The 11,506-nt window shown below is 43.6% G+C and overlaps 1 protein-coding gene across 2 annotated transcripts in view; it reads left to right on the forward strand.

The window, feature by feature from the left end:
- LOC106813414 (mothers against decapentaplegic homolog 5-like) overlaps positions 1–11,506 on the forward strand; it is a 29,464-nt gene that overhangs the window by 10,687 nt on the left and 7,271 nt on the right. For both annotated transcript variants that reach the window (XM_014817547.1, XM_014817548.1), the window contains exons 3-7: positions 1,992–2,163; positions 2,382–2,464; positions 2,809–2,959; positions 4,001–4,078; positions 5,480–5,701. In XM_014817547.1, coding sequence (XP_014673033.1) covers positions 1,992–2,163; positions 2,382–2,464; positions 2,809–2,959; positions 4,001–4,078; positions 5,480–5,701 — 706 coding nt within the window. The remainder of the gene's footprint in view (positions 1–1,991; positions 2,164–2,381; positions 2,465–2,808; positions 2,960–4,000; positions 4,079–5,479; positions 5,702–11,506) is intronic.

The following is an 11,506-nucleotide window of genomic DNA, read 5'->3' on the forward strand; positions in this document are numbered from 1 at the left end:
GGCGGGGGGAGTGGGAGGGGGAGTTAGGTTAGAGCTAGCAATGGGGCAGCATAGGTTAGGTTAGCTCTGCTCTAGAGACTAGAACTATAGCACTCCGATCCGCAGTAGGCCTGCGGCGGAGCGGATCGGGTTGTAGCCCTGCGGCGTAGAGCGGGGGGTTATAGTTCTAGAGCTAAGGTTAGGTTAGCTTAAGCCTAGCGCAGACTTGCGACTTTTTCATGCAACTCGACTGCGATTCTAGAATCGCAGTCGAAATTGCTGTGAAATCGCTATGTCTGCAGGAACGTGCAACTGCAACTCGAACTGGTTTGATTTTCAGCAACTCGTCGCTCCCAATCGCTCCGAAATCGCATTTGTGCACACACACGGTGAAGCATGCAACCGATTGCATGCGGTTGCAGGTTGCAGCGACGAGCAACCAAAAGTCGCAAGTCTGCGCTAGGCTCAAGGTGAGCGAGAGTGAGAGTGACACAGAGGGAGAGAAAGTGCGCATGACAGAGAGAGCGTGCGAGAGTGACAGCGCGCGTGGAAGTGTGTATGAGTCTGGGAGAGCACGCGCGAGAGGCAGAGAGAGAGAGAGTGGTGAGATAGGTTAGATAGAGAGAGATAGGTCATGTATTTAAAAAAAATAAAGGCTGCTATAATATATGACAAGTAAAGTTGTATTTTCATACTAAATCTTTTATTTTTATCAGTTGTTATTATGAATGTTTTACAATGGATATACAAATAAACTGTTATTCTAAACTACTTCTATGACTATGGCTGCTATTCTAGTCTATTTCTTGACTTTCTATCATCACGAGTTTCAGCAATGCATCAAGTCAAAATACAAAGTTATACTAGACTAACAATCCTATATCATCATTTAAAACTACAAGTAACTGCTCAAGTACTTGTAAAATTGACCAGTGACTTGGGAATGACATGCATTTGCTATAAAACGGGTAATGTCAAGAATTCCTAATAATATATCTTGATTATATATACTTGGCTGAACAATGACACAAACCTAATATGAAAATTATTACGCTATGACTAAGTCTATAGCTAACCACTATATTAAATGATGAATTCTTTCTTACTCTCTCACTATCTCTCTTTCTCGCATCTGTCTCTCTCTTTCTGTTATTCTCTATTTATCTCTCTCTCTCACCCCTCTCTCTCTTTCATGTATCGTTGGCTCGCTCTCGCCTTCCTTTCTCTCTCTTTCTCGTCATCTCTCTTTCTCTCTCTGCCTCTCGCGCGCACGCTCTCACCATCGCCCGCGCTCTGTGTCTCTGCCTCTCTTGCTCTCGTCCTGTCTCGCGCACGTTCTCTCTTTCTCTCTCTATCTATCTTTCGTTCGCTCTCGCCCTTTCTTTCGCGCGCATTCTCTACCCATTTAGCCCCTCAACAGGAAGTAACTGCGACGAATTTCGGGTGATTCCCGAACTAAAATAGCGATGAAATCTCTGATTCTCATCAGTTTTCCAAGTTTTACATTTATTTCTAATTTTTTTTTTTTTATGAAATGGATTATGGATTTTGATAACCAAGCGCTTGGTTCGAGCCACTGTTCAATCGATGATCGTGACATCACTAATACACGCTGTATATAGTATGTCAAGGTGTCACTATGCCCTTGCAATTCCCCTGCCCACTTTCTCCATCTTTTATTATTATGTCACGTCAATACCCATTTTCGAAAACTTCTCTCACTATGTGCCTGTAAGGTAAATGCTTGTGTAAAGAATAATCACTAAGTTAGTATGGGTAAGTCTATCATCAATGGAATCATAAACTTCCATCAACAGGTCTGTGTGTGTGTGCGTGCGTGCGTGCGCGCGTGTGTGTGTGCGTGCACGAGCGTGCGTGCATGTGGATACGTGCGTGCATCAATACATACATGTGCATGTAACATCGGGGCACGTGTAAACGTAACGTTGATGTCCATCCATAAATTTCATAGTATACACGTAAATATAAGTGTAACATCACTGCCTCTGCAGGTTTCCCATCGTAAAGGTCTGCCACACGTCATCTACTGCCGCGTGTGGCGGTGGCCGGACCTGCAGTCCCACCATGAGCTGAAGCCACTGGAGGTCTGTGAATACCCATTCAGTGCAAAGCAGAAAGAAGTCTGCATTAACCCTTATCACTACAAGCGTGTGGAGAGCCCAGGTAGGACACGGCATGTGTGCCAGCGATTCGTGATGGAGTAGAGATTAGATTAACTTAATTATGCCTGAGTATTTGTTTCATGCTGTGATACATTCTTTCTGTCAGCAGAAATTCCAATTAACTGTCATAATTTAGAGTGCTTGTTGAGTGCATTCACTTGTGTAAAATGGTGTGTAGTAAACACTGTTGCATTGCATACAACGTGTTGTTTGTTTCAGTGCTGCCCCCTGTTCTAGTCCCACGGTATAGTGAGTATCCACCAGCCATGGGAGCACCGAGCGCTGGACCACCTTCATTTCAGGTAGGAAATATTGTGTTCTCGCGTAAAGGAGCAAGCTTATGTAGTGCAGTTATATGTTGCTATGTGTATGGCACAACAGAGTGTATTTGCGAAAACTACTTCTTTTCTAGTAGGCCTCAGTTAATGTGTCAACTGTCATTGAGCATTCACAGTTGTCAAATATTTAAAGAAGTAAACTGTTTCAATTTTAAACATGGGATCCCCTGATGAAAAGCTGTTATAAGTGCTGTATAATTTTCATCTGATAAGGCATCAGTATTGCCATCGACGTAGCCATTGATATTTATCCGCAGTAGAGGAAATGGCAGGTGCAGTAAATTGTAATGCATGCTTGCTGTTTGCAGGCTGTTCCAGAGCCACACATGCCGCAGAACGTGAGCTATTCGGCCCACGGCTTCACGACGACCCAACCTCACAGCCCTCACCCTGGGGGCATGCCGAGTGTCACAAGTCCTAACCCAACCAGCTCCCCCGGCAGTCCCTTCTCATTGCCTGGTACGTAGCGCTCCCCACATGTCACCAACAGTGTGTGTGCGTGCGTGCGTTTGTGTGTGTGCGTGTGCGTGCGTGCGCGCGTGTGTGTGTGCGTGCGTGCGTGGGTGTGTGCGTGTGTGCATGCATGCGTATGTGCGTGTGTGTGTGTTCGTGTATGCGTACGTGCGTGTTTGTGCATGCGCATATGTGTGTATCCTTATACATCGCAAATCACAAGAGACTGAAATATGGTTAAATTCCAGATATTTAATATATTTTTTTGTTATTGATTTTATTCTGAGATTAATATGAACTGAATCTGTATGACTTTTAATCTCAATGACTCATAGTGAATCTTTTATTAAAATTACAACAACAAAACTTTCACTTCCACTTCATTCGAGTTCCTTTGAGTTCACTCCACGACTGTTTGAATATAAGTTTTATCGAGTAGAGGTGATTTTATTGTCTAAACTCTAATGGATTGAGTGTCATCATGTTAGTTTCCCATCAGTCCCTGCCTCCTCTCATGCCTCCACAGACTCCACCGACTCCAGCTGTGTTTCCCCCAGCTGCAGTCGTTTGCTGAGCACGCCTTCCTCACCACTGGGCCCGGATGCTTGCTTCGGTGTTCCTGACGATCCTGAGACCCACGCCCACCAGCTTGACCTGCACGCGCTGTGTGTGGAGGCTGGTATCACCTTACTGAGTGGTCCCGACACTCCCTTGTCTCTGCCTGACCCTCACACCACACCTCTTCCTCCTGGCTCATGCTTGCAGTTGAGTGGTGAGTGACACCATCGCGTGGGGGAGGCACCGACCAGGAGGCAGTCGGTTCGGAAACCTAGTCATTAGTGGGGTTACCTGCTCGTGGAATGTCAGCAGTTAGTGCAACCTTGTACGGTGTGGCACCAGCTAAGCTGGTATCTGTAGGCGTGTTTCTTGATATATGCTATTTAGCTGATATGGGCGATGTGAAATGTGCATGTTGCGTGCGTATGTTGTAAGATTGTTTGCGTGTTGTTGTCACGTTTTAGTGGTAAATCTGTTACGTGGTTTCAGCGGATACTCCCCCTCCTGCTTATGGACCACCAGAAGAGAACGACAATCCAATGGACACCACCCTTCCTGTGGCTGCGGGTAGGTAGAATTGTTATGCAGTACAGTAAAATTTGCATAAGTCGACACTTTTGGGACCAGCATATTTGTGCCGACTTACGAAAATGACGACATACGCGTAAGTCGTCATTTTGTCGGCTTATATGTAGGGCTCCCCTCCCAGACGCCCGTCACCCCTACGCAGTCATAAACATGCTCCACACACGACATCAGTTCGCACCACATACGTAGCAGACATGAAACAATCGGGTCTGTACATCAATCGACACCGCTGCTGGCTATAACGCACATACAGCGTACGCACTAGCGGCAAGCGCGGCACACACTGGCTATCTGTAACACCCGCTGTTGATTACACGTTTGGACATTGCAGGACATTTGCGGTGCACGTCTGCCAAATTTTCTTGGAACACTTGCTGAAAAAATATGGTAATTCTGCGAGGCCATGCTCTGAAACAAACTAGGTAGTATAGCAGAATTTTCAGGGAGACACACGGACTCCTGCATAGGTCGAATATGCGCATATCTGCGACAGCCAGCTCGCACATCCCCTAGACCTGTACACTGCGCCATCGGCATTTCTGATGACGACTTACAGATGGGAAATTACTGTTGTTTGTATTACATGGGACCTATCTGAGGGTGATGACTTGCACATAATGATGACTTATAAATGACTACTTAGGCGGGGCTATTCCAATGGATTTACTATGAGAGAAAATCGGGACTTTGACTTCCGTGACGACTTATTATGCGAATTGACGAGTTAGACGATGACAACTTATGCGAGTTTTACTGTATTAATATGCAGTCAAATCTAGGAGGGGAGAAGGTGATAGTGAATGAAGGGGTAATAGAATAAGGAGAAGATGGAGGTGGAATAAGAAAAGAAAAGTTTGCTACATCATCGGACCTATCAATAGAATTCAATTTTGACTATATAGGATGGACACATATAGAGACAATAAATGAAAGCCTAAAAGTCATTTGCAAAGTATTGACTCCAAATGCTCATATCTACAAACAATCTGCTCACGCTCTCATGCATCTGTATGTCTGTGTGCAGGGTGCGAAATTAATGCGAGTCCGGAGACAAACGCTCCCTGATTTACTGTCGGACTCCCTGATTTGACATATGCAGGAGTCTGTGTGACTCCCTGAAAATTCTGCTATACTAACTAGTTCGTTCCAGAGCACGGCCTCGCGGAATTGCCGTATTTTTTCAGCAAATGTCCAAATACAATTTGGCGGCGAGCAACCGCATGAATCTTCAAAATAAGCACACGCGTTATTGTTAATATCTTTAGTTTTGAACTGCGAACTCCTTCATTTTGCCGCCGACTCCCTGTTTTTGAGGGCAGGTGTTCCGTTGGACTCCCTTGTTCGAAGGTTAATTTCTACCCCTGTGTGTGCGTTTGGCAGATCTGCAGCCGGTCACCTACCAGGAGCCGCAGTGCTGGTGTTCGATCGCCTACTACGAGCTGAACAACCGCGTGGGCGAGGTGTTCCACGCATCCAGTCACAGCATCGTCGTCGACGGCTTCACCGACCCGTCCAACAACAACGACCGCTTCTGTCTCGGCCTGCTGTCCAACGTGAACCGCAACTCGACCATCGAGAACACACGGCGCCACATCGGGAAGGGTGAGTGTAGCAAGCTGACGTCTATACGTGTATGTGCCGTCACATCGGTAAGGGTGAGTGTGGCTTGCTGACACCTATATGTATGTGTATGTGCCGTCACATCGGTAAGGGTGAGTGTGGCAAGCTGACACCTATATGTATGTGTGTGCCGTCACAGGCGCAGTTGTTGCTAAGTTACGCTCTGTCATATGCCAATCGCATATAATTTCTGTATCATTGTAGGCATCAAACGGTTGTGCATGTGTGCTATTTTCTCGGAGCTTGCTACGTGCTAACGCGTGTGTCACATCTGTCAATGCTCACACTGCGCTACATTATGTTTTTGTAGGGTTTAAATACACCGCAAGTCCTTCGCTAAATTTACCGAGACCCTGCAGAGGTGTCGGTAAAGTTGTTCGCTAAATAACGAATAACTTTAGCGAATGGAGCTTTGTGAAACACGCGCGGACGTGTTCTTCGCTATTTACCGATCAACTTTGAAAATAGCGAAGGAAAAATAGCGAACGAACGTTAGTGAAACGCGCCCCAGCATGGCTGCAAGGGGGTGGGTTCGGGAGGGGGTGATGGATTTTTTTTTGGTTAGATCTATGCAATTTCCTGGACTCCAGAGAGACAGAGTAGATGAAGTGGGAGAAAGGGAGTAACAGAGTTTTTTATGTCATTTATCAAAATTTCTTATTTTATGACTTTAATAAATTAGTTTGGTCTGTCTGAACTGTTGTAGTTGGGATCAGACATAGGAATGTACATTTTATGAAATATCCATAAATGAGTTGACTGATATGATCCGTTATAATGCCTCCTAACAGGTTGCTTATTAACTCAATCACCTATACTTACATATTAATAATCTCGCACTTAAATTGACTACGTCACGAATTTTCTATGGTGTATTTTTTGTTAATTTTGTTGCCATTTTTTTACATTAAAAGTAGGCCTAAGTACTAACGGGACTAAATGTATCGTCAAATTCTTACCTGATAAGATTGTTTCTCAACTAATTAGAAATCCAAAAAACCTGGACGATTTGATATTATGATACTGACATTAATTGCTTGCTATGGGCTATGTATGAGTCACGAGTGTATGTTTACATCGAACAATATAGAAAAATAGGAAGTATAATGCAGCAATTTAACCATAAAAAGTTAACAGAATTACTTACATTTTGTGAAAAAGTGGAAATATATTTTTTATTTTTACTATTTACGGTGACGTAATCACTTTAATCATTGCAGTTTTGTCTTTACTGTTGTTACAGAGCAAGGAACCAGGAAGGAACCGGGAATAAGTAATCAGGACTTCAAACTCACTTCTGCTGAGAAGCTGCATAACATTGCCACACCCACGGATCAGCACACCCCGGCAATGAGCCACCAAATTGTGTAAAAGGACAGTTGTGCAGACATAGACACATCATCAAGCTGACGGGATGTGTGAGTGCATGAAATCATTGAAACCAAAACTGTTATTGCAACGATGCACTACGTTAACGTGAAACTGCCTTGTTACCATCTATATGTTGTTAATGGAATCCAGAGTAGTTTTTTATCTAGTTCATTGTTAGACATCAGCAGTTCTTGTTTCAGGGTAGAAGTATGACTATAGCATCTACATTCGTCAGAAGACGATGCCCACCATTGTCCAGCCTACATCATATGGAGGCAGATCTATCTATCGCCTCACTGCAAGACGCGAAATGTCACCTTGGACCAATCCGGAGCGTCAGCTTTTGAGTGGGAACCTCTCCGGGCGGAATTTCATCACAAGTCAAGAAGAATCAAGAGTATTGCTCGGTTCTAATACCAGTTGCATGCAACCTCATGACTCACCGTTACTTCAACCTTGCTGGCCCTCAGACGACGACTACCCATCCAAGATGATACCTGATTCCATGATATATATGCATATATATACGACACATGTTTATATCTTATGAAAGAGGAGAGACTTTCATTTCACAAGTCCATAGTGGGAAGGTGAGCTTCCTCTTCCACCCAAGCTATAAGTTGCCAACCATTGAATATATGCTTCCCTCTATCTGAGATCTATCAACAAAGACTAACAAAAACAGCAAAGAGATGATCCAGAAATGAGCTGCTAACTTCATCACCAACTCCACTACCACCAATACCACCTACTTATGGAGACAGTGTCATAGCCGTGCAAGAGCCACCTGGGAAGAGCAGTGGCCATGTGATTGGCACTCATGACTTCAGGCTGAAAAGTCTGCCAGGGGGGTGAGACAACACCTTGGCTGGTCAGAGCATGGGAAATCACACCTCCCCCCTCCCATGAGCGTGGGAGTTAGGGTTGGGGTGTCCGGCTCGCAGCTTTACCCTGGCGAAATAGCAATGAGCAAGGCACTTTATCCCAGTTTGCTTGGATAAGGGAGTGACTTTGTCACTAGTGAGGAGATAGCTTCCTTTGCCGCCCTAGCTACAGGTTGTCCTTAGGCAAGGCATAGCACCTGTTTAGCCTCCCGTGCCAGGGTTACGGTGAAGATGTCTAATATATAGCGGAGATGGACTGAACACAGCATTGAACATAACAAAATTGGAGGGAAGGAGAAACATAGCTAAAGGAGTGCTGCTCTACTATATAATCCACATCAAAGAAGGTAAATATCTTTCTCCAGCTAAATATCTGCTAGTGACCCAAGGAAGATGGAGAAGAAGAAGAAGATGAACAAAATGAAGAAGGAAACGCCGCTGACGAGGACGAGGACGACGACGACGATGAAGAAAAAGAAGAAGAAATAGACTATGATGACGATGTGGGCAACGACCAAGATGATGACTTCAACAATGAAAAGGAAGTAAAAGAGGAATGTCTGATCATAGGTACCTTGTTTGTTTTTTTAGTCATTACCGCACAAGCAAATCTAATTCAGTCAATTGTAATATATAGATATAAACGTGCTTGTGTCAAATTAAGTGATCAATATACGACATTATCTGGTTGGCAGAACCAAACTTAAAAATTTTCACCAATTTTCACCAACTATACATGTTCTGTCACTTTGAAGGTACGTATCTGTTTTCAGATGGAAGAGGGATAATTTGTGCCAGAGTGTTGAGTCATGAGGCTGGGATTGGAGCAAGATGTCTTTTCCTCCATTCAAACACCATGCATGCTTATCATTTAGACCAGCAATACACAGTGAGTAGTTTCTGTCTGTGTCTTAGGAAAGAGCGTGTCTTGTGGGCATGTATTAGAGTAAACAGTAGCATATAGTGAGAGTGTTTGAGAGAGGGTGAGGAATAGGGGGTGTATACATATATGTGTGCGTGTGTGCATGTATGCGTACGTGCATTCATGCATGTGCGTGTGTGTGTCGAGAGAGAGAGAGAGAGAGAGAGAGAGAGAGAGAGAGAGAGAGAGAGAGAGAGAGAGAGAGAGAGAGAGAGAGAGAGAGAGAGAGAGAGAGAGAGAGAGGGAGAGGAGGCGAGGGGGGATTAATTTGGTCTGTCTGACTGTTATAGTTGGGATCGGACATAAGAAGTTAGGGCTGTCATTGATATGAAAATATTTCGATTCGATTAATTACCAAAAATAGTGTTTTCGCGATATTTCGAGTTTGATTCGTATAATATAAATATAATGGTTTCAATCTTATTTGGCATGTATGGTAGGTAGCCTTGGTGTAATTTTGAACTTAAATTAGTGCACCTGACGCTACATTGCATGGGACTGAATGTTTCCCTGCTAGAAAATCAACGCATAGTTTTTAAGCAACTAAAAAGAAAGAATACACCTAAAGAGTTGACCTATATATTTATATTGGCAACGTGAATAAAAATGAAATATAACGAACAGAAAGTGACAGAATGACTCCCACGTCTACTCATCACCAGGAGCTCAGTAAAGCTAGCTCATCATAATACTAAAGATACAGCACCACTAGTCGGTAGTCCATCTTAGGTAGTTAGGGTCACAATATGTCTCCTCCGAAGCAGCGCTATGCTTCTAATACTTTGTATAGTTATAGTGTAAAGAGAAACTAATACTGTTGGCATTGCCAGGCACCAAAACTCTGCCCTCCCCACTGTTAAAACACCACCTGCAGTAGAGAATACCCTCTCATATTTCAGCAGAATAACCTAATGAGATGTAAGGTAACAACACTACAGCAAACGGTTTTTTACTAATACTATTTTACTGTATCAAGATGCTATTCTGGAATTTTTTTCAATACGATATCGCACGCGAATCCATCGGGCGATACATCGACGGCGTTGGTATTGATGACAGTCCTAATAGAATGTAAATTTATGAAATATCCATAAATTAGTTGACTGATATGATCTGTTATAATGGCCTCCTAACAGGTTGCTTATTAACTTAATCACCTATACTTACATATTAATAATCTCACACTTAATCATTACACTTTGTCTTTACTGTTGTTACAGAACAAGGAACCAGGAAGGAACCGGAACAAGGATCAAGGAACCAGGAACGAGACGAGGATCCAGGAACCAGGACAAGGAACCAGGACTTCAAACTCACCTCTGCTGAGAAGCTGCGTAACACTGGGCACACCTACGGATCAGCACACCCGGCAATGAGTCACCAAATTGTGTAAGAGGACATTTGTGCAGACATAGACACATCCTCAAGCTGACGGGATGTGTGAGTGCATGAAATCGTGAAGCCAGGACTGTTATTGCAATGATGCACTACGTTAACGTGAAACTGTCTTGTTACCATCTGCGCATGTTGTTAATTGAATCCAGAGTAGTTTTTCATTGAAGTTCGTTTTAGACATCAGTAGTTCAATGTTTGAAGTATTTGACTAGATATTTTAATGACAAAGATAGGAAATGTGTTGCATTTAAACCATTTTTATTAACGTTAGGAGCCAATTCACTCGCTTCAAATTCAACTGCTATATTGCCGTAAGAACGTAATTTGCAGCAAAAAATGTGACCGTAACATTGTAGTTATAATTTGCCAGCAACCTCGCCACAGATGGCAGTCGTTGACCATTAGTGAAGTGATTTCACTGGTGACCATAGTCGTAGATTTGGAAGCAAATTGATTCGTTTCATGTAAATTTTATTTTTGTACTGTATTTGCAAATGTATGTGAATGTAGAATAAATTTTCTAGGTGTTTTTTTTCAGAATGGATGATTGCCGAGAGTGACCGCGAGAATGACGCCGTGAGTGTAACAGGGGGGTAGTGAAGGGGGAGGGGGAGGGGGTGGAGTGGGCACAGGGAGGGGGTGAGGGTGGCGAATAGGGGAGGGGAAGGAGGGTCAAGGTGGGGGGCGGGGGAGGTGGGGGAGGGGGGAGTAAGGATAGAAGGAGAGACTGCATTGGGGCAGCATAGGTTAGGTTAGCTTAGCTTAGGTAGGCTCTAGAACTATAACCCTTCGCTCTGTATGGTGTTATAGTTCTAGAGCTAAGCTTGAGTGAGAGTGAGTGTGACACAGAGGGAGAGAAAGCGAGTGTAAGAGTGAGAGCGAGCGAGAGTGACAGCGCGTGCGTGGAAGTTGTGTATGAGTCTGGGAGAGCACGCGTCGAGAGGGAGAGAGAGAGAGCGGCGAGACTAGGCTAGACAGAGAGATAGCTTAGATAGAGAGAAATAATAAATGCTATTAGCAAGTTGTATTTTGTAAATAAAACTTTATTTTTAACGATTTTACTTTTAAATTATTTTACAATTGATATAATAAAATGTTTATTGCTAAAACTAGCTAATTCTTGATTTTCTTTTTTCTTTTCACTCCTGAGTCTATGGTAAACCACTGAGCTAAGCTTTGCGAAGCTAAGCGAAAATTAGAAATAACTGCATCAAA

This window comes from Priapulus caudatus, unplaced genomic scaffold (assembly GCF_000485595.1).
Source record: "Priapulus caudatus unplaced genomic scaffold, Priapulus_caudatus-5.0.1 Scaffold768, whole genome shotgun sequence".
Taxonomy (NCBI): domain Eukaryota; kingdom Metazoa; phylum Priapulida; class Priapulimorpha; order Priapulimorphida; family Priapulidae; genus Priapulus; species Priapulus caudatus.